Here is a 22,804-nt window from a genome sequence, read left to right on the forward strand (position 1 = left end):
GCTGCTCGAATTCCTGGCCCGTCTTTTGGCCTGTGGGCACCTGGATTCACCAGGGAAATACTCGGCTGGGGAAGCACTGCCGACTCAGAACCATGGCACCTGGGTTCAGACCTGACCACTTGGAGTGTCCAGCAGGTGTTGCAAATGAGAGGGGTGGGGTGGTCTTGGCAGAGATGCCACTCTGGCCTGGGGTGGGGCTTGGCAGGTATCTGCCATCCTGAGAGGCATGCTACCTGGAAGCAGCCCCAGGGAGAGGAAGCCAAGGAAGGCATGGGGTCTGGGCCATGACTGTTCCCAACCCCTTGCTGCCTAACTGGCACGGGCCATCCCTGTGCAGTCTGCTCTGGGGTCAGCCCACCTTCCACCCCCAGGATGCCACAAGTCCCATCCTCTTTGCTCTGGCCAGGGCTCCAGGCTGCCTCCCCAGCTGCTTAGGTTGTGGCTGCAGCTCAGCCCCATGCACCCTGCAGGGCCACTACCACTCCAGGTTCCTCTCACCCCACCAATGGCTCAGATGTGGAGGATTCCTGGAGGTGTCCAAGGCGGGTGGGGGTTGTGATCACCTACCCGAGGTGCCTGGACTGCCACTGCTCTGTCACCCTGTGCCACCACCTACCCACCACCCCCGACATCCGGCTCTGGTCAGCCTTGGTGTTCAGCCTGGGAGGCGGGGTGGGCAGTCAGACGGGTCTGGCGGGAACCTGGGATCTGGAGGGAGTGGCCCTGTTGTAGGCACCCTCCCTCGGGGAGGGGCCCTTAGTATCCAGCTGCTGAAAGGTGGACTGGGGTCAGAACGGGCACGGACGTGCCGGCCAGAGGGAGGAGGTGCAACAGGTAAGAAGAACCCAATGGCTAGCTTGTGTCCGTCGTTTTATGGTGGGGAGCCCCAGACCCCTGTTCTGGGCCTCCATCCTTGCTCTATCCATCTTGCTGGGCCCCTATCCCCAGGGGCTAGGGTGTCCTGCCTCCCTCATCTGCCCTTTAGATTCTGGTCGCCCCGGGGTCCCTCTGCCCAGCTCTCCCAGGAGTCCCTTTGCTCCTTTCCACATTAGATCCTTCCTATGCCTAGAGTCCCTCCGTGGTCCTGGGGTCACTCAGGTCTGGGGCCTCCCCCAAGTCTAGCTCAGGATGTGCGGTGCCCCTAGGTTAAACTCTGGTCCATCCTGGGGTGCGTCTTTGTCTCCAATCCTTTTCAGATCCCCTCTCTGCCCATCTCTCCACCCCCCCACCCCACTCCTGATCTACTTCCAGCCTGGACACCCCCCCTTCTCAGCTCCTACTCCAAGGCTTCTGTCCTCCCCATCTCATCTCAGCTCCTCCTTGGCTCTAGCCACCTCCTTCTCCCGACACTCCTGCTCTGTGCTGGGTGATTCCCTCCAGAGTCCGCTCCTGACCCTACCCAGACCCTTGTCCGTTCTTCTGCTGCCACCTTCTCTGCCTGACCGCCTTTCCCCGCAGGTCTGGTCCCGATGCCCTGCCCTCGGCCGCCCTGGCTCCGCCGCCCCCGGGCCCCTCAGGGCTCGGGCCCTAGCTCCCCGGGCTCACCCTCTGCGCCCGGTTCCCCAGGCAGCGGGGAGGACGAGGAGGAGGAAGAGCGGGACAGCAGCCCGGGCTCTGGCCCCATCCTGCCCCCCGCTACCCCCGTGGAGTGCCTCATCTGCGTGTCGCCCTTCGACGGCGTGTTCAAGCTGCCCAAGCGCCTGGACTGCGGCCACGTCTTCTGCCTCGAGTGCCTGGCTCGCCTGTCTCTGGCCACGGCCGGCGGCGGCGACCCGGTGGCCTGCCCAGTGTGCCGCGCGCCCACGCGCCTGGCCCCGCGCGGCGGGCTGCCCGCGCTGCCCACTCAGGCCGGCCTGCTGCCCCGCGCCGCGCGCGCGCCCCTGCCGCGCCCGGGCTCCGTGCGCTTCGACCGCCGCCGCGGGCTGCTCTACGTGCGCGCGCCGCCCGTGCCCGGGCCACGCAAGGCCCGCGCCGCGCTCCCGCCGCCGCCGCCGCCGCTGCGCCTCGGCCGCCCGCTGTCGCGCCGCCGGACGCTGGCCAGCACCACCTGGCTCTTCAACGCGGCCGTGGCGCTGGCCGTGCTGGTGGCCGCGGGCCTCGTGGTCTCCGGCGTCTACATCTTCTTTCTCATCCCGCACGCCGCCGCCTCCGGCCCCGCGCGGCCCCAGCTCGTAGCGCTCGCCCCGGCGCCCGGCCTTCCCTGGTTCGCGCCGCGGCCCACGCCCGGGGCGCCCTGGACCCCCGCCTGGACGCCGCGCCCCGCGGGCCCTGTCCTGGACGCCGCCCGGCCAGGGGCTGAGGAGGACGCGCCGGAGGCCGAGGGGGTCCCCGAAGACCTGGCGGAGGCCGAGGAGCGAGAGGACAGGCCCTCGGACCGCATGTGGGGGGTGGAGGCTGGACCCAGCTGGGCCCCGCAAGCACGGGGCAGGAGGAGAGTGTGGGCGCCTCAGTAAACGCGAATGTGCTGCAGGCCCTGTCCCAAGGCTTGGAGACCTTAGTGTCATATGGCCGGGACCACTCGCCATGATCCCCGTAGAGGCCTCAGCAGGGTGCATGGCAAGCACCCATTTTTCCACAGAGAGGCCTGGCGGGATCATTCCCGGCACCATCACCACAGGGCAGGGACCCTCTCAAGGAGCAACCCTACCGTTGTTCCCACAGGGAGCCTCTGGGGGCACCCCGACCCCAATCCCATGGGCATCAGGCTGAGGGTGCACTGACCTCCATCTTTGTAAAGGTCCTGCTGAAAAGTGCTCCTAAACCTGGTCTCCGTGAGAATCCAATTGGGAGTACTCTTGATCCTCATCACTCGTGGGAACCCAGCTGGTGAGCTCCCTGACCGACATCTGCAGGGGCCCTCCTGAGGCACCCCCCAGCCCTGATCCTCACAGAGTCCTCCTGAGTGCCCCCCTAGTCATCGTCAGAGCCCTGGGGGAGCATCCTCGGCCAGTACCAGGGACTGAAGGCTCTGATCTGCTCATCCTTTGTGCTCACCGCAGGTGGCTGGGGGGCCCCATCTTTGGAGGGCAAAGCTGCTGCTCTTATTCCTGACCACACCCCCTGACTGGCCCATTGCAAGGCTGGCTCCCCCAGGCTGTGGAGTTTGTTTCCCACTCTGCTGCCTGCAGGCTGGGCCTGAGTGGGATCCAGCTGTCTCCATGCTGGTCCTGGGTTGCTGCCCTGCACCTGGCTGGGACTTGGGCCTGGAGGGGCAGGGGTGACCAGGCCTGACCAGGGCTCAGGAGGGACAGATAGGGCCTGAGCCTCAAAGACTGGCTCCCACCAGGGTGCTGAATACCAACTTGCAATGGGAGCCTTGACTTCCCCTATGGGTTGTGGCTTATGGGACCCTAATATGCTGTGGGCAGCTATGGTCACCAAGGTTCAAAGAGGCCAAGGCTGCCCTCTGGGTCAGATAATGTCCCATAATTTGGTGGGGTTGCTCCTGGACCTCCCTGGCCTACCCAAGGGATCCTGGCTCCTCTCCCTAGCCGCTAGAGCCCTCATCACCTTCATCTCCACTCGTTAATTTCTCATTATTGCACCTCCTCCCCCAGGGCTCCACCAGCCTTTCATGGCATCCCTGCTGTTCCCCCAGGTGAAGCCTCAGCCCTCCCAGTAGACAGCAGCCTCCAGGGAGGGCAGCTCTTGGATGCCTGTCCTCCTCTCAGAAGCCTTCCTGGATTAGTCACTGAGGAGTAGTTAGCAGCCACTCTCTGCAGAAACTGAACATGAGCCTCTGTCTCCCCTCAGGCCCTAGAGCCCCCTTCCTGCCTCACTTTGCTCAGGGTTGGGGTGCTGTGTGCTGTGGTTGGGCATCCAGCATTTTCCAGAGAGAAATATGACTTCTATGGGGCTGAAGGCTCCTGTTTGATTTGTTTACATGTGTGTCCTCAGCGCCTGGCACACAGTGGGTGCTTTCTGGGGAGTGATGGCATTGCAGGTGACTACAAGGTAGCTGGGGAATGCCTGTGGGCACCCTCGGCCCACCCAGCTCACAGCGACCCTGACCTAGGCATGCCAGTGGAACTCCTGATGTGAGCTGCTGCTTCCAGGTGGGAAGCTGGAGGAGGAACATCAGGGTGTCTGAGGGAGTGTCTTCCCTGACCAGTTCTTGTTCCACATCCAGGTGCCGATGTCACCCACAGGGGCAGGGACCAGTGTGCTGGGTCACTGGGCAGCCATAGCCTAGCCCCACAGGGAGGGGACCTGGTTGGGCAGGAGCAGGGTTAGCAGTCTATATTAATTTTCTCTGGTTGCTGCAACAAATTACCACCAACTCAGTTCCTTAGAACAACACATGTTAATTATCTTACCGTTCTGCAGGGCAGAAGTCTTGAAATGAGTTTCAACAGGCTAAAGTCGAGGTGTCTGCTGGGCTAGTTCCTCCTGGAGGCTGTAAGAGAGAATTCATTTCCTTAGCTTTTCCAGCCTTTAGAGCTGCATTCCGTGGCTCCTTCCTTATCTTCAAAGGCAGCAGGTATCTTCAAATCTCTGACTCTCCTGCTTCCCTCTTTCACTTATGAGGACACTGTGATTACATTGAGCCCATTTGGATAATCCAGGATAATCCCCCAGCTCAACATCCTTAATTTAATCACATCTGCAAAATCCATTTTACCATGTAAGGTAACAGATTCACAGATTCCAGGGATTAGGATCTGGATATCTTTGGGGCCATTATTCAGTTTACCGTAGCGTTTCAGACATCCCCCTCCTCATCCTTTCCCTCCTCTACTCCAGGCCGGAGGTGGGGGGAGCAGGAGTAGACCTGGCAGGGATGAGTCCAGCCAGGGGGGTCAGAAAGGGGCCCTTAGCTGACGAGGAAGAGGAAGACAACGCTCTCTGCCTGAGGGTGTTCAAGAAAGGCTGCCTGGAGGAAAAGACCTCAGAGCTGTATCTTTAAGGAGGCTCAGGGGGAATGACAACTGGCATCAAGGTGGTGGTTGAGGGCAGTGGGCAGGTCTGGCTCCTCCCTGTGAGTCCTCATCACTTCCTCCTAGGGGCTACAGAGTAGTGTGGCTTCTCCACCCTCCCAGCTGGGAGCTGGAGGCCTCAGTCTCTCCTCCAGTAAAGCGAGGCTGATGACAGAGCCCAGGGGTCGCTGAGCGTCCCTGTCTGCTGATTACTACCTCGATGCCTGCCCGCCTAGTGCCCTGGAACAAAGGGGCTGCCGGAAACCACCCCGGGCCAGGATTCCTCCCCACCCTTGCCTACCAGGCTGTGGCCACCGGGAGCTGCACCTGCCCAGCCCGCCCTCTGGCCACTCCATCCCTGCTGGACTTTGCCCCTCATCTACGCTAGGCTTGCTCTTCCTCCCAGGCCCTGGTGGCTAGGAATATAGGAGGGGGTGGGCGGGTGGATGTTTGTTTTAGTACCTGTACGGGCCAGACTTTGGTTCTGTTTTCTGTAAAATGGGCAACAATAAACACTCTACTTGCAGGGAGAATTCATTAATCCACAAGTATTTATTGAGCACCCGCCGTGTACCAAGAGCGCACTGGGGGCTTCTCGGGAACAAGGAGGACAGATGATGTCCAGGGGGCTGAGCAGAGGAGACACTATACTGGCCACACTGCCTCCCCCGCCACGCTCGTGGAGTTCCCGACTCCCCCAAACCCTTCTCGGACCTCCCCTAGCTCTCTTCCCCTCGCCCCCGGGGAGAGCCAGTGCTCCGTTCTAGGGCATCCGGCCAGCCTCTCTCACGAGGGTCAGGGAGGTCCCTGCCCACACCACACCCGTCCCGGGCCATCAGGCATCCTCTTGTGTTCAGGGCGAGGGAACAAGGGCCCGCGGGGCTTCGCTGGACCCTGGGAGCGGCAGTACCCAGATTGCCAGACGGGAAAACCGAGGCTGGCGGGCTGGGCCGGGGGTGGATTCGAACCCGGACCGCAGAGCTTTCTGCAAAACCCCTTCTCCCCTCAACTCCAAGCCCTGGCCGGGCAGCCTCGGTTTTCCCTGCTCCCTGTCCCTGCAGCCGCAGTTCTCCCCTCCGCCTTGGTTCTTGGCTCCATCCTCTGCACCGTCCCTCCTCGCTGACGCCCGCGGCGGACCAGGCGGGTAACCCGAGGAGGAAGCGTGGACCAGTCGGAGACCGCATTCCAGGCTTGGGGGCAGGACTGTCATTGCCACAGCAACTTGGCCGGCCTGCGCCTCGCAGCCCGGTGGGTGGCGCGCGCACCGTATCCCTCGGTCGAACCTGGTGGGAGGAGCAGGGAAGGCGCACCAGAACTGACTGCCAATCGGAAGCCTGCGGCTGGCGTTGCTATGGCAACTTTGCCCGCCTTCAGCACGCCGTGACGTAGAGCCGCGCGCGCAGCGTACTCAGGCCGCAGTCTAGTGGAAGGAACTGGGAGGCGTGCTAGAGCTGGTGGCCAATCAGGGGCGTGAGGCTGGCGTTGCTATGGCGACCACGGGATTGGGAGCGTTTGCGGCAATCCCGGCTGCCGGGCGGTGGCTGGAAGGAGGAGGGAACAGCAAGTCGAAGATCCAGACGCCTCACATGCCTTTGCGGGGAAAGGGGCACGTGGTGTCCTGACGTTTGCGGCGCTTCTCCGGTGCCTCGTCCCTGCGCCGCGGGGCTTGCGTCGTCGGGAGCGCTGGACGAGGCATAAATCGTATCGCTAAGCCCGAGGGTAGAGTCTCTGGCAAGCTCTCCCTCACCCTAACCCCACCTGCCTCCCCCTCCCTGGGCATGGATGCCTCCACTTTAGTGGCGTGGAAAACTCCACATTGGGTATGGAATTTTCCACTGAATCTTCCAGAAATACACTCGTTTTTATTTTTAATAACAGCTTTATGCAAATATAATTCAAAGGCCATACAATTTGCCCCTTTAGTATACAATTCATTGAGTTGTTAGTATATTCACACAGTTGTGCAAGCGTCACCACTGTCTAATGCTAGAACACTGCAGACCCATGAGCAGTCATGTCTCATTCCCCCTGCCCCTCAGCCCCTGGCAACCATTAGTCCACTTTAGCCTCTATGGATTTGCCTATTCTGGACATTTCATATCAATAGAATCATACAGTAGCAGAAATCCATTCTTAAAAGCAAAGCAGTGTGTGGATTGTTCTTCCTAGCTGGTGGGGCCAATTCAGCCATGATGTGGACTCTGGAGCCAGAGATGTGGGTGTGAATCCTAGTTCTGTTGTGGCCTTGTCCTTAGCCCCTCTGAAGCTCAGTGTCCGCTTAGGGACTGCGTGGGAGGGCACAATCTGCCTTGGGCTTGCCAGGCTATGCTCCCTGCTGTCAGGTACAGGTGGGCTATGGTAGGGATGCCAGTCTCTGCTGGATTTTGAGGAGTCACTGGGAGACCAGACACAGGAGGAGCAGATGAACCTTGGGGGTTTGTCCTTTGGCCAGCCTCCTTACAGACCCAGCATCTGTTCAGGTGTCCCACTGAGCTTCTCAGTCTCTGTTGCATGCTGAAATTTCTTTACATAGTTCATTCTTTATCTCAAGGTGCACCTGTGATATATGGGCTCTGGGCTGGGTGCTGAGGTTGCAACAGTGAACAAAAACGTCGCAGATATTCCTATGCCTCTTTCTTCCTTAGAACTCACATTCTAGGGCAGAGCTGGACAGTAAACAGCCAAACAAAGCATTAATAGGATTCTTCAGGTCAGGGCTAAGTCCTCTGTGGAAGACAAAACAAGATGATGTGATAGAGACTGTTGGAGGTCCAACTTAGATGGTGGGGTCAGGGAGTAGGAACATAGATGCCCAAATGACAGGAAGAATGAGGCAGGCATAGGCCAGGGAAGAGTCTGCAAGGCTGTGGAAATGGCAGGTGCAAAGATTCCCTGAGGTGGGGGCTGGCTTGTTGTATTAGAGCCACAGTGAGGAGCAGAGAGCGGTTGAAGGAGGGGTGGCCAAGATGGAAAGGTGTGTGGGAGGGTTGCTGCTGGTGAAGAGCAGATGTCCTAGCCCTTTCCACTCGGTGATATGTAGGTCTTTTGTTTCTCTTTATTTTTTTATGTTGTTAATTAGGAAGCCAGTCTAGGCACTTTCTGAACTTCATGCTCTGATACCTGAGGTATCCCCAGGATAAGGAGGCAGCTTATTCCTAAGACATGCTGCTTGTCTTCCAGGGGCTTATGGCCTCATCATGTTTTCTGTTAATAAGTAGGACACAGTCTTGGGGAAGATACTGCTCTTTCTACCCGTATTAGTTATCTAGTTCTGCCTAATAAATTAGGCGGTGGCCCCATGCCTAGTGGCCTAATACAATAAACATTTATCAGCTCACAGTTTATGTGGGTCAGGAACTCAGGATTGGCCTAGCTGGGTGGTTCTGCTCAGGGTCTCCCATGAGGTTGAGGTCAAGCTGGGACAGCAGTCATCTCAAGCCTTGCCTTGAGCTGGACGATCCACTTCCAAGCTGGGTTACTCACATGGCTTTTCGCAGGTGGCCTCAGTTCCTCGCCACATGGACCTCTCCACAGGGCTACTTGAGTGTCCTCATAACACAGCCACTGGCTTCCCTCAGAGTTGGTGAACCAAGAGATAAGAAAGCAGAAGAAACCACAGTGCCTTTTATGACTTAGTCCCTGAAGTCACATTCTGTTGTCTCCCCAGTTTGCTTCTGCTGACCCTATTCACTGTGGGAGGGGACCAAGTGAGAGTGTGAATACCATGTGGTGAGACTCATGGGGGCCATCTTGGAGGCCAGCCCTCACACTGTCTAAATTGTAGACACCAGCATGGTCCTCTGTCTTCTTTAGCCAAGCAGGCCTGTGCTGCTCCCTTGGGCCTGCTCTCCCATGAGAGGGTCCCAGGCCCCTGGTTTAGGCTGAATCCCCAGGGGGATGACTCAGTCACCCTTTCTGTGTTGGAGAGGCAAGGGAAAAGCCAATACCAGCCACAGTGGTGGCAAGTGGAGAGCAGGTCAGAACCAAAGACAGAAGGGAGAAGAGTGACTGTGGCTTCATTCTTACCCATCTCTAGGCCCCCAAATCTCGAGGGAGGGAGGAAACATGGAGCCATGGTTTTGGGGGGTGTAGAGGGTGGTAGCATTAGAATAACTGACTCTTTCCCAGGCCCCTAACCCCCTGATGTTGGAGGATTGAGACTGAAGCATTGTGGTGGTTCAGACCTGGACTGAGAACCTTCTTGCAGCCATCTGTGGTGTCTCCAGGTTACCACAGGGAGAGTGCAGACAGGGTGGCAGCAGCTGGCACAGCTGCCAGGATTAGCGGGCCTGCTGCTGAATGTGTCAGAGATCAGGGATGTGTGCAGGCAGCTGGCTCTGGAGCCCTTAGTGCTGTCTGGTGTCAGCTGGCACTGACTCGGGGGCCTAGTGAGGTGCCAAGGCAGCTTGTTTCTGTAGCAGAAGTATGACTCATGCCAGGATCTGTCCTATCTTATAGCCTAGTGAGCCTGCAGTTGCCATCTACACAGCTGGGCCAGCCAGCCACTGTAGTCTGCCATGTCCAGTGTGCCACTGGGCAGTAAAGCGTTGACTCAGCAGCCCTGGGTTGTCCAAACCCTCACATTCCAAAGAAAAGTCTGGCCTGTGAGCTGCTCCTGGGAGATAATGTCTAAGCCTTTGGAATATCCTACCTAACAAGAGTATCTTTCTGTACCTGGAGCCTCAGTCCACATCAGGTCATCTACGCCAACACTGTGACTTACAGTGGGGGTTTTAGGCCAGCCTGCATCAGTTTGATCTCTGGGGAGCTAGAGACTGAGCAACTGAGGTCAGTTATGTGGGTGCTGCATGCTTTCATTATCATCTCCCAATAAAATCCCTGGACATCGAGGCTTGGGTGAGCATCCCTGGGTGGCAATGCTCCATGTGTCATCATATACTGTTGCTGGGAGAATTAAGCGCTGTCCATGTGACTCCACTGAGAGAGGACACCTGGAAGCTCATGCCTGGTCTCTCCTCGGTCCTGCCCTATAGTCCTCTTTCCTTGGCTGATTTTCATTTGTATCTTTCCACTGTAACAAACTGTAACTAAGACTATAACAGATAGAGTTCCATGAGTCCTTTTAGTCAATCTTTGAAACTGAGGGCTCTGAGGCAGCCTTGACTGTCCTGCAAGGCTCAGCATGACCGCCTCCCACCAGCTGCCAACCTGTGACTGGGAGGTGCCCTGGCAATCTTCACTTGCAGGCAGTGCTGGGCTCCATCACACTGCAACTGCTATGTATGGGCACCCCCACCCTCTCCTTCTCAGCAAACTCCTTCCATCCACTTTGTTTTAAATGTGGCTTTTGCTCAGTTCTGGTTAAGTTCTTCAGCTCTATAACTTTTAATCAGGGGCCAGATATTTTCACCTTTGCAGGCTGTGCAGTTTTTAGTTACTACTCAACTCTGCCATTAGAGTGTGAAAGGAGTCATAGACAATATGTAAATGCATGGCTGTGGGTGTGTTCCAATACAACTATTTATGGATGCTGAAGTCTGAATTTCAAATAATCTTCGTATGTTACCAAAGTGTTCTTTTGATTTTTTTCAACCACTAAAAAACGTATTCCAGTGGTTAAGATTTGACTCTCTCACCACCATGGTTTGAGTTTGTTTCCCGGCCAGGGAATCACACTACCCATCTGGTCTGTTGGTTGTCACACTGTGGTGGCTGCCTGTTGTTGTGATGCTGAAAACTATGCCACCGCTATTTTAAGTACCAGCAGGGTCACCCACGGTGGACAGGTTTCAGTGGGGCTTCCAGACTAAGAATAGGAAGAAAGGACCTGGACTCCCCAAAATTGGCCATGAAAATCCCCTAAAGTAGCAGAGGAGCATTGTCTGATACAGTGCCGGAAGAGGAGAGGATGGTGCAAACAAAAAGATTGGGCAGGATTCTGCTCTGCTGTACACAGGGTCGCCAGGAGTCAGAACCAACTCGACTGGCACCAACAGCAACTACAAAAAGGTAAAAACCATTCTCATCTCAGGGGCTATACAAACATGCAAGGGGCTGCACTTGGCCCACAGGCTGCAGTATGCTGACCCGTGTCTTGAATTACTCATGACTCTTGACTTTGATTTCCAGCGAGCCCCAGAAGCCAGTGCCCTTCCCCGAGTGGCTGTGTGCACATGGTCTGCCGGACATTCTTCATCTCTGCAGCAGGCTGGAGTAGGCTCTTCTGACCCAGTTGGCTCTGGGTGGTTCCTCCCCTATGGGATGCTGACTTGGCTCAACATCGCAGGTGGCCTTTCCCCTGCCAAGAGGTCAGCCCAGAGCTTGATGCTCCCACCAGTTCTCTCCACCCCAAGCAAAGTGAAGGGCTCTGTGGTACCCAAAGATATCCATGTCCTCATCCCTAGAACCTGTGAATGTTATCTTACACGACGGAAGGAACTTTGCAGATGTGATTAAGGATCTTAAAATGGGGAGGAGATTATCTTATCCTGGATTATTTCGGTGAGCCCTCAATGTAACCACAAGTACCCTTCAAGAAGGAGACAGGGGAGTCAGAAAAAGAAATGTGGCAACGGAAGCCGAGACTGGAGTAAAGCGGCCCCAGCCGAGGAGCGCTGGCACCACCATAAGGCGGAAGAGGCAAGGAAGGTTCTGCCCTAGAGCCTGGAGGGCATACGGCCGGCTGACATCTTGACTTTGGACTTCCAGCCTCCAGAACTGTCGGGTGATAAACTTCTGCAGTTCTAAGGCCCCCTTTCGAGGGCCCCCGTTACAGCTGTCCTAGAAAGAGAACATCCGTCTTTCCTTCCACTTTCTGGGCATTCCAGCCTCTCGCCCTGCTACTCTGACTTCTGCTCTTGCCTGTGGCCCACCTCTCTGTCCTCCACCTCCTCCTCCTGCCGAGGTCCCAGGGCCACCGGTCCCCAGCTGCTCGACGCCAAGGCGACGAATCTGGGGCGGCTGCGGGCACTGGACCTCGAAGACACCCCGCGCGGTCCCACCACGGCTGGGGACGCCGGGGCTCTGGCGAGGCGCTCGCCGCGGTCAAGGCGCACACGCCGGTCCCGCTCCGTCTCCCGGGGATCGGGGAGCCTTCCCACGCCATCCCCGCCCTCCTCCCTCCCGGCGCGCGGGTACCCCCGCCCTGCTCGGCGAGAACTTTGGCGGAGGAAGTCCCGCCCCCACAGACCCCGGAAGCGCCCTCTCCTGGGCTCTCATTGGCCTGCGCCGGGTGGGCGTAGTGCCTTTCGGGTAATGTAGTTCCCGCCGCGCGCTGGGTGAGCCTGCCTGGCCAGGGGAGAGGGCGCGGGGCGGGCGAGCTCTGAGTCCCCAGGGCCAGCTCTGCCCCACGAGACTCCTTGTTCTGACGATGGGACGGGCTGTGGAGGGGAGAACAGACTGTACCTGAAGGCCAGTGAGGAGCCCCTGATGATGAGCGACTGCACCAGGTAGTGGCAATAGAGACAGCAGAGGTGCCTGGACTCTGGATGTGTTGCTTCAGTAGGACCAGCCCGGTTTCCTGATGTGAGGCAGTGAGAGACAGCTATCAAGGTGAACCTGGGTGTTTGAACTCAGCGGCTTGATGGATGGAAGTTCCATCAACTGAGATGTGGAAGTTGGTGGCTGGAGCAGGTTCCTGGGAGAAGATCTGGAGTGTGAGTTTGGAGATTTGAAGTGTGATATATCCTGGTACTCCTGAATGGAGGCACTGTGTAGGCACTTGGACCTGCAGCTCTGGAATTCTGCAGGATTAGGGCTGGAAATATCTAAAGGGTGAGCTCGAGAGGGGACTAGGATCAATGTGGAATGGATAAAGGATGGCGATGAATGCCCTGACAGGCTGGAGGAGGGGAGGCTGGAGGGGGAGTAGGACCAGATGTCCTGACTAGGCAGTTAGATGGTGCTGGTGGGTGTCACTAGGCTGTCCTGAAGGCCGGGCCTATGTCAGGAGGCAATATAGAGGAGGAGTGGCAGGGAGTCAAGGCTCCTGAGGGGCAGGTGGACCTGGGCACAGCTGTGGTGTGGTGGTGGTGGACGTAGGGGGTCACTGGGGCTGATTCGCCTGTCTGTGGGCTTGCCAGGCTTTTATATCTTCCCTCCTTGGGGGCTGTGGCTTTTCGTTCAGGGTTGCAGAGTTGTTCAGCAGCAGATGGGATCACCTGGGAGACAGGCAGGGACTCAGCCCAGTGTGCTGGGCTCTGAATGTGCCTCAGGAGGAGAGAGGAAGGTCATGCCAGGTGAGAGGACAGCCTGTGCAAAGGCAGAGACAAAGGAAGGTGGGGTCTCAGAGGTCAGGGTGTGGTTCTGGGCGGCTAAATGTTGAAGCTAGGAACAGGGCCTGGTGGGGAGGTCTTCACTGCAGGGCTTTGGGATGCCTGTGGCAATGGGCCATTGAGGTGAGGGCAGGACTAGGGTGGAATAGGGTCGTGGCTGCTATGCCAGGCACTCTCAGGACACCACACGCAGAGTGGCATGGGGGAGGCCAGGGAATTGCCAAGGGGGTTGTGCTGGGGATGTGGAATTACAAGCATGCTGAGCACCAAGAGTTACATGCCTGCTAGGTGGGAGGGCAAACCAAAGGGCCCTGGCAGCAGGTACTTGGCCCTCAGGGAGAATGGTTGGCGTAGGTTTAGTTGTATTTGAGAAGTATGATCTGGGGGACACAGAGCGAATTGGCTGGCAGGAGGCCTGTGTGCCTGGATCAGAACATAAACGTAGTTGGCAGCCATCTGGTCACCTGCTTGTGGTTGCAGTGGGCCGGATGCAGAGTCCCGTAGTAACATGAGGAGAGAGGGACCAATGGCCTTGGGACCTGGGTATCCCCTCTAAGGTAGAGTTCTGGGGAAGAAGGTAGTATCACGATGTGTGTGTAGGGTGGTTTCTGCCTCTGGGGAAATAGGATGTCGGTGGGAGATATGATAGGACCTTTCCAGGTCAAGGGCCTGAATGTGTCCATCTGTCCATATTTTGGTTGATTTTTCTGCCCACTCATCGACCCCAAAGATCAGCTGAACCCATCATTACAGGGTCTGGTGACATTTGAGAATGTGGCTGTGTATTTCTCCCAGGGGGAGTGTGGAGGCTCCTTAGTGTAACCCAGAGGCACCAGTACTGTGATGTTGTGTCGGAGAACTTTCAGCTCATTGGCTCGCTGGGTAAGTCCCTTACGCCCTCCCCCAGCATACTGACCACCTGCTGCCTTTTCCCCTGAGAAGTTCTGTCCATCCCAAAGCTGGACCACAGGAGCTGCCTTCTTCTCAGGTTAGCTGTGGTTGGAGCTATGGGTGCTGAGACTGGGCTGGTGCACGTCCTGTCTCTCTCTGAGCCGCCCTGTGAGTAGCCCTCATACCTGTTGCCTCAAGACTTCATAGGGTAGAGTTTGGGGGCCATGTCCTTCACAGGTGCTCACCTGATCCCCCCAATCTCAGCCTGTGCCCAGCTTGGCAACCCTGCTAGAGTGATGGCTCCTTTGTGCTACAGACTTGCCCCATCTTCTCTAAATGTTTGTGCAGGGCCTGCCATGTCCTGGCCAAACTTGATGTCTTACATACCATTTCCATTTAATGTTAGGTTGCTGGCTCTGTGGTCACACAACACCAGGTCATGATGGGAAGCTTAGGCCACATGGTCAGCTGGTATCCCATGCTTTATTCTTTCCCAAAGGCTCAGCATGCTGGAAGCTGTTTCTCTAAAGTAGAATAGTTATCTGCAGAAGAAGATGGAGACTTGCTTCCAAATCTGAGAGATCTGTGCTGCAATTCTCCTGTTGCTGCTTCCTGGAGGCTCCATGTGGTGTCCTGATTTGCCACAGACACTTCAAGTATCATCGAGTCTGCTGGATCGTGAGGCCCAGGTGGTGAAGCAGACTGTACTGCAGGTGGAACCTGCTTCAGAGCCTTCTCTCCTTCTGGTTCCCACTTAAAACCAGAAGGATGGTTCAAAGCAGTAGATTCAGATGTGGTGTACGTTGCCTCCAAAATCCAAAAAGGCCTACCAAGCGTTGTGCCTCTTTTTTGGTGGTCAGTGGTGTGAGGGGAGATTAGATGGGACATCTCAACCTACTCAGGCTGTTGAACCCCCAAGAGTGTCACTGAGGCGGCAGGCCCCTGAATTTTTGTAGGTTTTGTTTCCCACCCTCTCATTTACATGTCTTACTAAAGTATCTAAAATACTTGCTACTTCTTGCTCACCAGATCCACTCAGCGTAATTTATCAATGAAGTGGACCAATGTGATGTTTACGCAGTGTCAAGATGGTCAAGATCTCTGTGGGCTATCTTAGGCAGAGAGCAGCAGCATGTAGTCCTGAGGCAACAGTCTGGAGGTATACTGTTGGTTCGGTCCAAGCAGGTAAAAGCAAATGGTTTCTGGTGTTCCTTGTAATTTGTGTGGAAGAAAAGGCACCAGCCAACTTCAGTAGCTGCATGCCGAGTGCCAGGGGTTCTGTGAATTTCTTGTAATAAAGATACTAATTCTGGAACAGCAGGTACAATTGGAGTCACCACCAGATTAAATTTACGATCATTCACAGTCATTGTCCAGGATGTATCTGACTTCTGCACAGGCCCAACTAGTGGGTTCAATGGGAATGTGGTGGGTCCCGCCACCCTTGCTTCTTTCAAGTCTTTGATAGTGGCATTAATCTCTGCAGTTCCTCCAGGGATGCAATCTTGCTTCCGGTTTACTGTTTTGGCAGGGAGTGGAAGCTTCAGGGGCTTCTATTTAGCCCTCCTTAGCATAATGGCTCTTACCCCATGGCTCAGCAACGTGATATAGGGATTCTGCCAGTGACTAAGTGTGCCTGTTCCAATTATATACTCAGCAACTGGGGAAGTGACCAGAGAGTGGGCCTGTCGACCAACTGGGCTCACTGGGAGTTGGACCTGAGCTAATACTCATTTATCACCTGACCACCATAGGCCTCCACTTTAACTCCTGGGCCACTGTGTTTTTGAGTTTCAGGAGTTAGTGTCAGTTCAGAGCTTGTGTCTAGTAATCCTGAAGGGTCTGAGCACAACCTTTTCCCCAATTCACAGTCACTCTAATAAATGGTTGCAGTTCCCTTTGGGGAGGGCTTGGAGGAAGATTGATGGTATATACTTTTGACAATAGGGCAGGGTCCTTTCTCAAGGGGACCTGGCCTCCTCTCCAGGGTTCTGGGCTGTGAATTGACTCAGGTCTGGAAACTGAGGCTGTGACTCTCCACCGTGGCAAACTAAGTCAGGCTTTTGGCACCAGATGTGGAGCCTTTATTAATACATAGATCATGCACTGCTCAGTTAGGCTGACCATGTCTTTTTTCCCAAGGAACACTGTAATCAACTGACCTGCCAAAGACCTCCACGGGCCAAGGCACTCTGATTGCCTGTACATCCTGCTGCCTGTTAAGGCGATGTGCCACCTTGTAATTGGTAGTTAAGTGCTGCCACTTGGCCTCTGCTACTCATGGGCCCATCCCATGGAAATCAGAGAGCCCATCTCAATGGCAGCATCTCCTGCAGTCATAGCTGCTCACGAAAGAGCAACCACAGGGATTTTCCAGGCTGCAGGTCCCCCTTGCACTAATGTATTTTTCAGTTACTTTGGTGAAGGGAATATCTTCTTCTTTTTTTTTTTTTTTGTGGAAGATTAGCCCTGAGCTAACATCTGCTGCCAATCCTCCTCTTTTTGCTGAGGAAGACTGGCCCTGAGCTCACATCCATGCTCATCTTCCTCCACTTTATATGTGGGATGCCTACCACAGAATGGCTTGCCAGGTGGTACCATGTCTGCACCTGGGATCCGAACCGGTGAACCCCAGGTCTCCGAAGCGGAATGTGCGCACTTAACTGCTGTGCCACCGGGCCGGCCCTGGGAATGTCTTCTGATCTTGTGGAACGTAGTTGGGGGATGGTGGTGTCACTTTTCTGGCTGCCGTGACAAATTACCACAAATCTAGCACTCTATACAACACAAATATAGTATCTTACAGTTCTGTGGGCAGAAGGCCCACATGGGTCTCCCTAGGCTAAAATCAAGGTGTTGGCGGGGCTGTTTCTTTCTGGAGGCTCTTGGGGAGAATCCATTTCCTTGCTCACTTAGGTTTAGAATTCAGTTCCCTGTGGTTGCAGGACCGAGGTCTCCATTTTCTTGCTGGCTGTCCACTGAGGGCCATTCCCAGCTTCTGCAGGCCACTTGCATTCCTTGGCTCTTGGTTTCCTTCCTCCATCTTCAGAGCTAGTAATGGCAGGTTGGGTCCCTTTCATGCTTTGAGTCTCTCCTACCTCTTCTTTCATTGTTTCATCTCTCTCACTCTTCTGCCTTTGAGGGCCCATGTGATTATGGGCCCACCTGGAAAACCCAGGATAATCTTCCTATTTTGAGGTCAGCTGGTTAAAAACCTTGATTGCATCTTCAAAATCATTTTTCCCCATAAGGTACCATGTCCACAGGTTCCGGGGACTAGGGCACAGACATCAGTATTCAGCCTCCCATAGGAGTGCGGGTCCCATGTGATAAACCCAGTGCAACATGCCTGTCTCCCTAAGCCTTTGATTCAGTCCTCCACGTCATGCCAGGGCAGCTCAGGCATCTCAATCTCATTAACTTCAGGCCACAATTGAATCTAAGTTGTTAAAGTTGTTAAACCACCTCCAGCTGCTCAAGCTAAAATAGCGAATCTGGAAATTGTGGTAAGTGCGCCAATACCAGTGAATTCAGCCCAATTCGTTGAATTTGCTCTCCTTGACCTTCGAATCTACTCCCACCCATTTTCCCCAGATTTCTGCTGATATATGCACATATTAGGAAAGTCCTGAAGTTGATTGGTGGGTGAGCCATTTCCTCCTGAGTCATAGTATGTGACTCTCCCCACGGAGTGTGCTGAGATTTGATCTGGCTACGGGTTGGCAGCAGTGGGAGGGGATTGTGCTGGGTCTTGAAGAGAACAGGCATCTACTTCAGTGAGGTCGTCAGGGGCCTTCAAGCAGAGGAAGGGTGGTCTCCGCAGGCACTGGAGAGCAAGCTCCTCCTGGTGGGGGAGGCTCAGAGTGACTTGGGAACTCAAGGTTGTCATATTTGTCTGGATCCAATCAGATGCTCCCTCTGTGAGTGTCGCTGTCCCATTCTTTATCAATCAATGCCCTAAGTTTCACATGACAAACTTGGCAAGACCTATTTAAACTGCACAACTGAATTTTCTGTTTGATTTTCAGTGATGTCAGCCCTGTAGCTACAAGAAGTCCGCCTCCTTTAGGGTGTCACAGAGGCTCTCTGTTTCTCAGACTGTGGCTTGAACTGAGAGCTTCAGAACTCGCATGTACTTCCTTCTGTATGTGCTCCTGTGGACTTAGGACACTGTTCACACCACAGTCCCTGCAGTTGTCATTACTGCCAGAAAAGTCAAGGGTAGGAGCCACTTGGGCTCCCAAGGCACGTGCATCAGTTGGCACTTGATCACAATCAACCAGGGGTGATAGTTTGCTTAATTGATACCACTGTGTGCCCTGGCTCACTATCTTCCTATTTCCTTCTGGCAAGGAGCTCTCCATTGTGCTCAGGCCCAAAGACACAGCAAAACCAATCTCCAGATTCCATCTTTGCAGGCCATATCCTGGGACCATTCCCAGTACCAATTCTGTATCAATTTCAGACCAGTCAGCAGAGAGGAACCACCCAGTGCTTTGAACAGAACAAGTTTAATGTGAAGAATTCTTAAGTACACCGGGGGTAGGAGTGGTGAGTAGAGGGGCTGGGCGCTGGAGAAGCTGTGAGTGCTGTGGGAGAAGTTGCACGGACTGCACCGGGCCCCAACGGGAGCCCAGCAAGTGGGAGCAAAACCTGTTCATCCTGCAGTTTCTTTCCAGTGCCCTCTACTGACAAAGCTTAACATCATGCAAGCTGGCGAAGGGAAATGAGTTAAAGAATCCAGGTCCATTTTCACAAAGCAGGCAAATGGGTGAATCTGGGGCTGAGAGACAGTGAAGTGAAGACCAGAACGGTGCCTCTGCAGAGCTGTCCAACACTGACCTACTCTGCCCGTGACACAGTCACACACACCTCTGCTGTGTCACACTTGAATACCAGCTCCTCCGTGGCAACTGCTTTTTCCTGGGACCAGATACTTCTTCACAGTGCTTGCTGTCACCAGCAGCCACTGCCCTGCTGAAATCCTTTGCAGAGGAGGGACTTGGAGATCCTGACTCTGCTCCCTCTTCTGCCCCCATATTTGTGTCCTCATCTCTGTTAAGGTCTCTCACTTTCTATCGTCTGGCTGGACCCTGGCCTGCAGGGTCAGCCCTTCTATCCAGACCCTTCCCCCTGGAACCTTCCATATTCCCATGGACTCCTTCCTAAGTGTGTTGACATGCACTGGTGGTAACCTCCAATCCAGCACTCAGTTAGCTGGCATTTCTCTGCTTTCAGGTTGTTAGTGTAGAGTGGAGGTTGAGGAAGAGCCTCCTGAGCAGGCGAAGAGCCACAGGGGCCCCCATCACAACAGGCCCTTGTGTGGGGGGAGTGTGGCATGGACTTCCAGGCCAGCTTGGGCCTCATCCAGCAACAGCCACTCCCCATATGGGGAGGCTATGGAGGAGTGCCTGGGAGACCCTCCCCACAGCTCCAGTCTCAGGCAGCACCCAGGGCTCCACACTGGACAGAAGGCCTTCAGATGCAGCATCTGTGGGAAATCTTTGCTCAAGGGCTAGCTCTCCCCTCCTCAGCCACCTAAGGTTCCCACTGAACTGAGATCCTGGAGATGCCCAACAGGCAGAAATGCCTTCAAGGAGAAATTGACTCTTATTACTCAGAGAAAAAGTCACACTAGAGAAACGTCCCATATGTGTAAGAAGTGTGGGAATGCCTTCAGCCACCCATCTAAACCAAACACACACCAGAAAGGTCACACTGCAACAGAACGTGAGAAGCGCAGTGAATGTGGGAAAATATTCAGCCACAAATCCATGCTTGTTCAGCACCAGAGAGCTCACACAGGGGAAAGGCCTTCTGAGTGCAGCAAATGTGGGAAAGCCTTCAGCCCTGCATCTACCCTTATTCAGCACCAGAAAGTTCACACTGGGGAAAGGCCATGTAAGTGCACTGAATGTGGGGAATTCTTTAGCCAAAACTCCAGCCTCATTCGGCACCAGAGAGCTCACAGTGGAGCAAGGCCTATGAGTGCATCGAATTTGGGACAGCCTATGGCAGACACTCTTGTCTCAGTTGGCACCAGAAGGTTCACATGAAAGAAGGGCCATAAGAGTGCTGCCAGTGACACTTCATTGAAATGTCCACACTTGTTTGGTACCAGAAAGTTCTCAACACAGAAAGGCCTCACATGTGCAGCACATCTGAGAGCTTTTAGCTGTATCTCTAAACTTGTTTAACAACAGAAATTGTAGGATAGCCTTCAGATATCGCTCCAACCTCGTTCAGCACAAGAAAGTTCACAGCCCAAGAAAGCACTTGTGAGTGCAGTGAATGTGGAAAACCTTCCCACCAAAGCACCAAACTTGTTCTACATTCAAGGTTTTGTGCTGTAGAAAATCCTCTTTAGTGGACCCAAAATACCTCGTTCCCAAAGTGGTAGTAATAGCAAATGATCCTGATTACTTGCATAGAATGACCACTTTATTCTGCATTAATGTGCTGTCCAAATCCTGTGGTCAAGAAATAACCACTAAGCAGATGGTGCCCATCATACTGAAAATGGCAGGAGATCACGTAGGGAATGTCCATTTCGTCGTGGCTAAATATCTACAGAAAATTGGACCAATTCTAGATACTGAGTCTTTGCAGGAGACAGTTAAGCTGGAACTACAGAAGTTAGGCCAAGATGAAGACATGGAGGTCAAATACTTTGCACAGTATTGGTAAGTGTGCTTGCGTTGACGTGATGAGGAATAGGAGGGAAAAGACTTTATTAAATTCTTATCACAGATTTCTAGTCAATGTGTTCTTAGACTGGTGGAGAAAAAATGGAGAACCTTCACAACTTCATCCAAACAAATGGCAACAACTCATAAGAAATCAAATTTCAGTGATTCAATTCTTTCTGAAGATGAAATGATATTGTTTTTTACTCATCTTCCTTGTTGGGATAATATTTAGAACCATCCTTGTTGTTTGTGACCAATTCCTGACACTCGATATAGTCATTTCTTGATTGTCTCCTAATCATTTATCTGGCACCATCTGGGCTCCTCCTGCATCTTTTCTTTTCTTTCTTTCTTTCTTTTTTTTTTTTTTTTGAGAAAGATTGGCCCTGAGCTAACATCTGTGCCCATCTTCCTCTATTTTATATGTGGGAAGCCTGCCACAGCATGGCTTGATAAGCAGTGCATAGGTCTGTGTCTGGGATCCAAACCAGCAAACCCCAGGCTGCTGAAGCAGAGCATGCAAACTTAACTGCTGTGCCACAGGGCCGGCCCATCCTCACTCTTTAATCAGGCCCCATCCAGTTAATTTTCGACCAAGTGTGGATGGGTTTGGACCCAGACAGGGAGCGGAGTGATTCTCTTGATGTTTACATATATCTGTGTGTCTCTCCATCATTTCAAAGTTAAATGTACATGATTTAGAATAACTTATTTTATAAACACTCTATTTGGGAGACACACTGAGATTTAATTAGTGAAAACCACATTTTTCCTGGATAGTGATGGTCTGTGTCAGTGTCTCACATGAAAGGGAATGTGAAAGCTCAGGGTTTATGTATTGGTTGTTTTGCTTTTTATTTACTTGATTTTGACTGTAATCACATCATTCAGAAACCTGAAGTGCAGACGCATCTTTCTGCTAACATGTGATGTTGAAAGCTAACTGAATTTCAACGTCTCTCCACTGTGACTGCATTCAAAAATACTTCTCTCCATCCCCTGAGAAAATTAAAATTTAGTGCCTCCCCAAACTGCTTAATTCTAAGATTGCAGTTTTGTATTTCTAATGAGTAAAGGAACCACTGGTATAATCCTGGGAGCATTTCCCGCTCTTGACCTGGCTCTGCTTCCAGCTGTGTGAACATATGGTCCTTGCTACATTGTACAGTAGAAGCTTTCCAAATTGAAGTTCATTACTAATTTTTTGTATGAGTGATGCTGGAATCGAATCATTTGAAATATTTTTCTACTTTTATAGTAAAACCTCATTAATTCTTCCTGGAATTTGATAATGAGTTAAGCTGAAGGGTTTGCTGAAATAAATTAATAGTATGTAAGGAAGCCTGTTGTGTCTGAACTACTTATTTTTTTTCTTAAAGATTGGCACCTGAGGTAACATCTGCTGCCAATCTTTTTTTTTTCCCCCTCCCCAAAGCCTCCCAGTACATAGTTGTATATTCCAGCTGTAGGTCCTTCTGGCTGTGCTATGAGGGACGCCGCCTCAGCATGGCCTGATGAGTCATGCTAGGTCTGCACCCAGGACCCAAACTGGTAAAACCCTGGGCCGCCTAAGTGGAGCATGAGAAGTTAAGCACTCGGCCTGGGGGCTGGCCCCCAACTTAAACAATTTTAAAGCTCTCTTTAAAAAGCACCGTTTTACCAACTGATATACCAATTACTAATCATTCTTTTCAATTATATTAAAATGCCTTCCATGAGGATCTTTATGAGGCCACATCTTTTTTGAGATGTGTTCAATTTACTCTCTATCCCTGAAATATATACATACGTATTTCATGGGGAATTTGTTTTTTTAAAATTTATTTACATTTTTCACCTAATCAAACTTGCTTTGTCCCTAATGAATGTTAATTAGTGAGGTTTTATTATACCTTATTTTTCTCTCAGTGCATTTTGCTATGTAGTTGGCTTGTTTCCATTTTGGTTTTCCAATTGTTTCTTTCATTCACAACCTTTTCTAAACCCAGTGAGCCCTGTTCTGTTTTGTGAAGGCCCAAAGACTCCTAAAAACCTGTACATTAAACCATTATGTAAAACCAAGTTTTATCAAATA

At 53.3% G+C, this 22,804-nt stretch overlaps 1 protein-coding gene and 1 long non-coding RNA gene across 2 annotated transcripts; both read left to right on the top strand.

Annotated features, from left to right (window-relative positions):
• Window positions 1-145: 145 nt before the first annotated feature.
• RNF225 (ring finger protein 225) lies at window positions 146-2,600 on the top strand. Its single transcript, XM_044760198.2, has 2 exons — window positions 146-834; window positions 1,459-2,600. Exons 1-2 carry the CDS (start codon window positions 285-287, stop codon window positions 2,451-2,453), a joined length of 1,545 nt encoding a protein of 514 aa, XP_044616133.2. The 5' UTR covers window positions 146-284; the 3' UTR covers window positions 2,454-2,600.
• Window positions 2,601-12,119: 9,519 nt separating this feature from the next.
• On the top strand, window positions 12,120-16,153 carry LOC106846688 (uncharacterized). The gene is made up of 3 exons (XR_006520726.2): window positions 12,120-12,532; window positions 13,946-14,032; window positions 14,541-16,153. It is a non-coding gene; the product is annotated as an uncharacterized lncRNA (long non-coding RNA).
• The last annotated feature ends 6,651 nt before the right edge of the window (window positions 16,154-22,804 follow it).

The sequence above is a fragment of the Equus asinus genome, chromosome 26 (assembly GCF_041296235.1).
Source record: "Equus asinus isolate D_3611 breed Donkey chromosome 26, EquAss-T2T_v2, whole genome shotgun sequence".
In the NCBI taxonomy this organism is placed as follows: domain Eukaryota; kingdom Metazoa; phylum Chordata; class Mammalia; order Perissodactyla; family Equidae; genus Equus; species Equus asinus.

Bases quoted from the DNA above. Each gene is read 5' to 3' on its own strand.
- RNF225 (XM_044760198.2), top strand. From the start codon at position 285: ATGACTGTTCCCAACCCCTTGCTGCCTAACTGGCACGGGCCATCCCTG. The intron at 835-1,458 runs GTAAGAAGAACC...CTTTCCCCGCAG, and splicing joins AGAGGGAGGAGGTGCAACAG to GTCTGGTCCCGATGCCCTGC.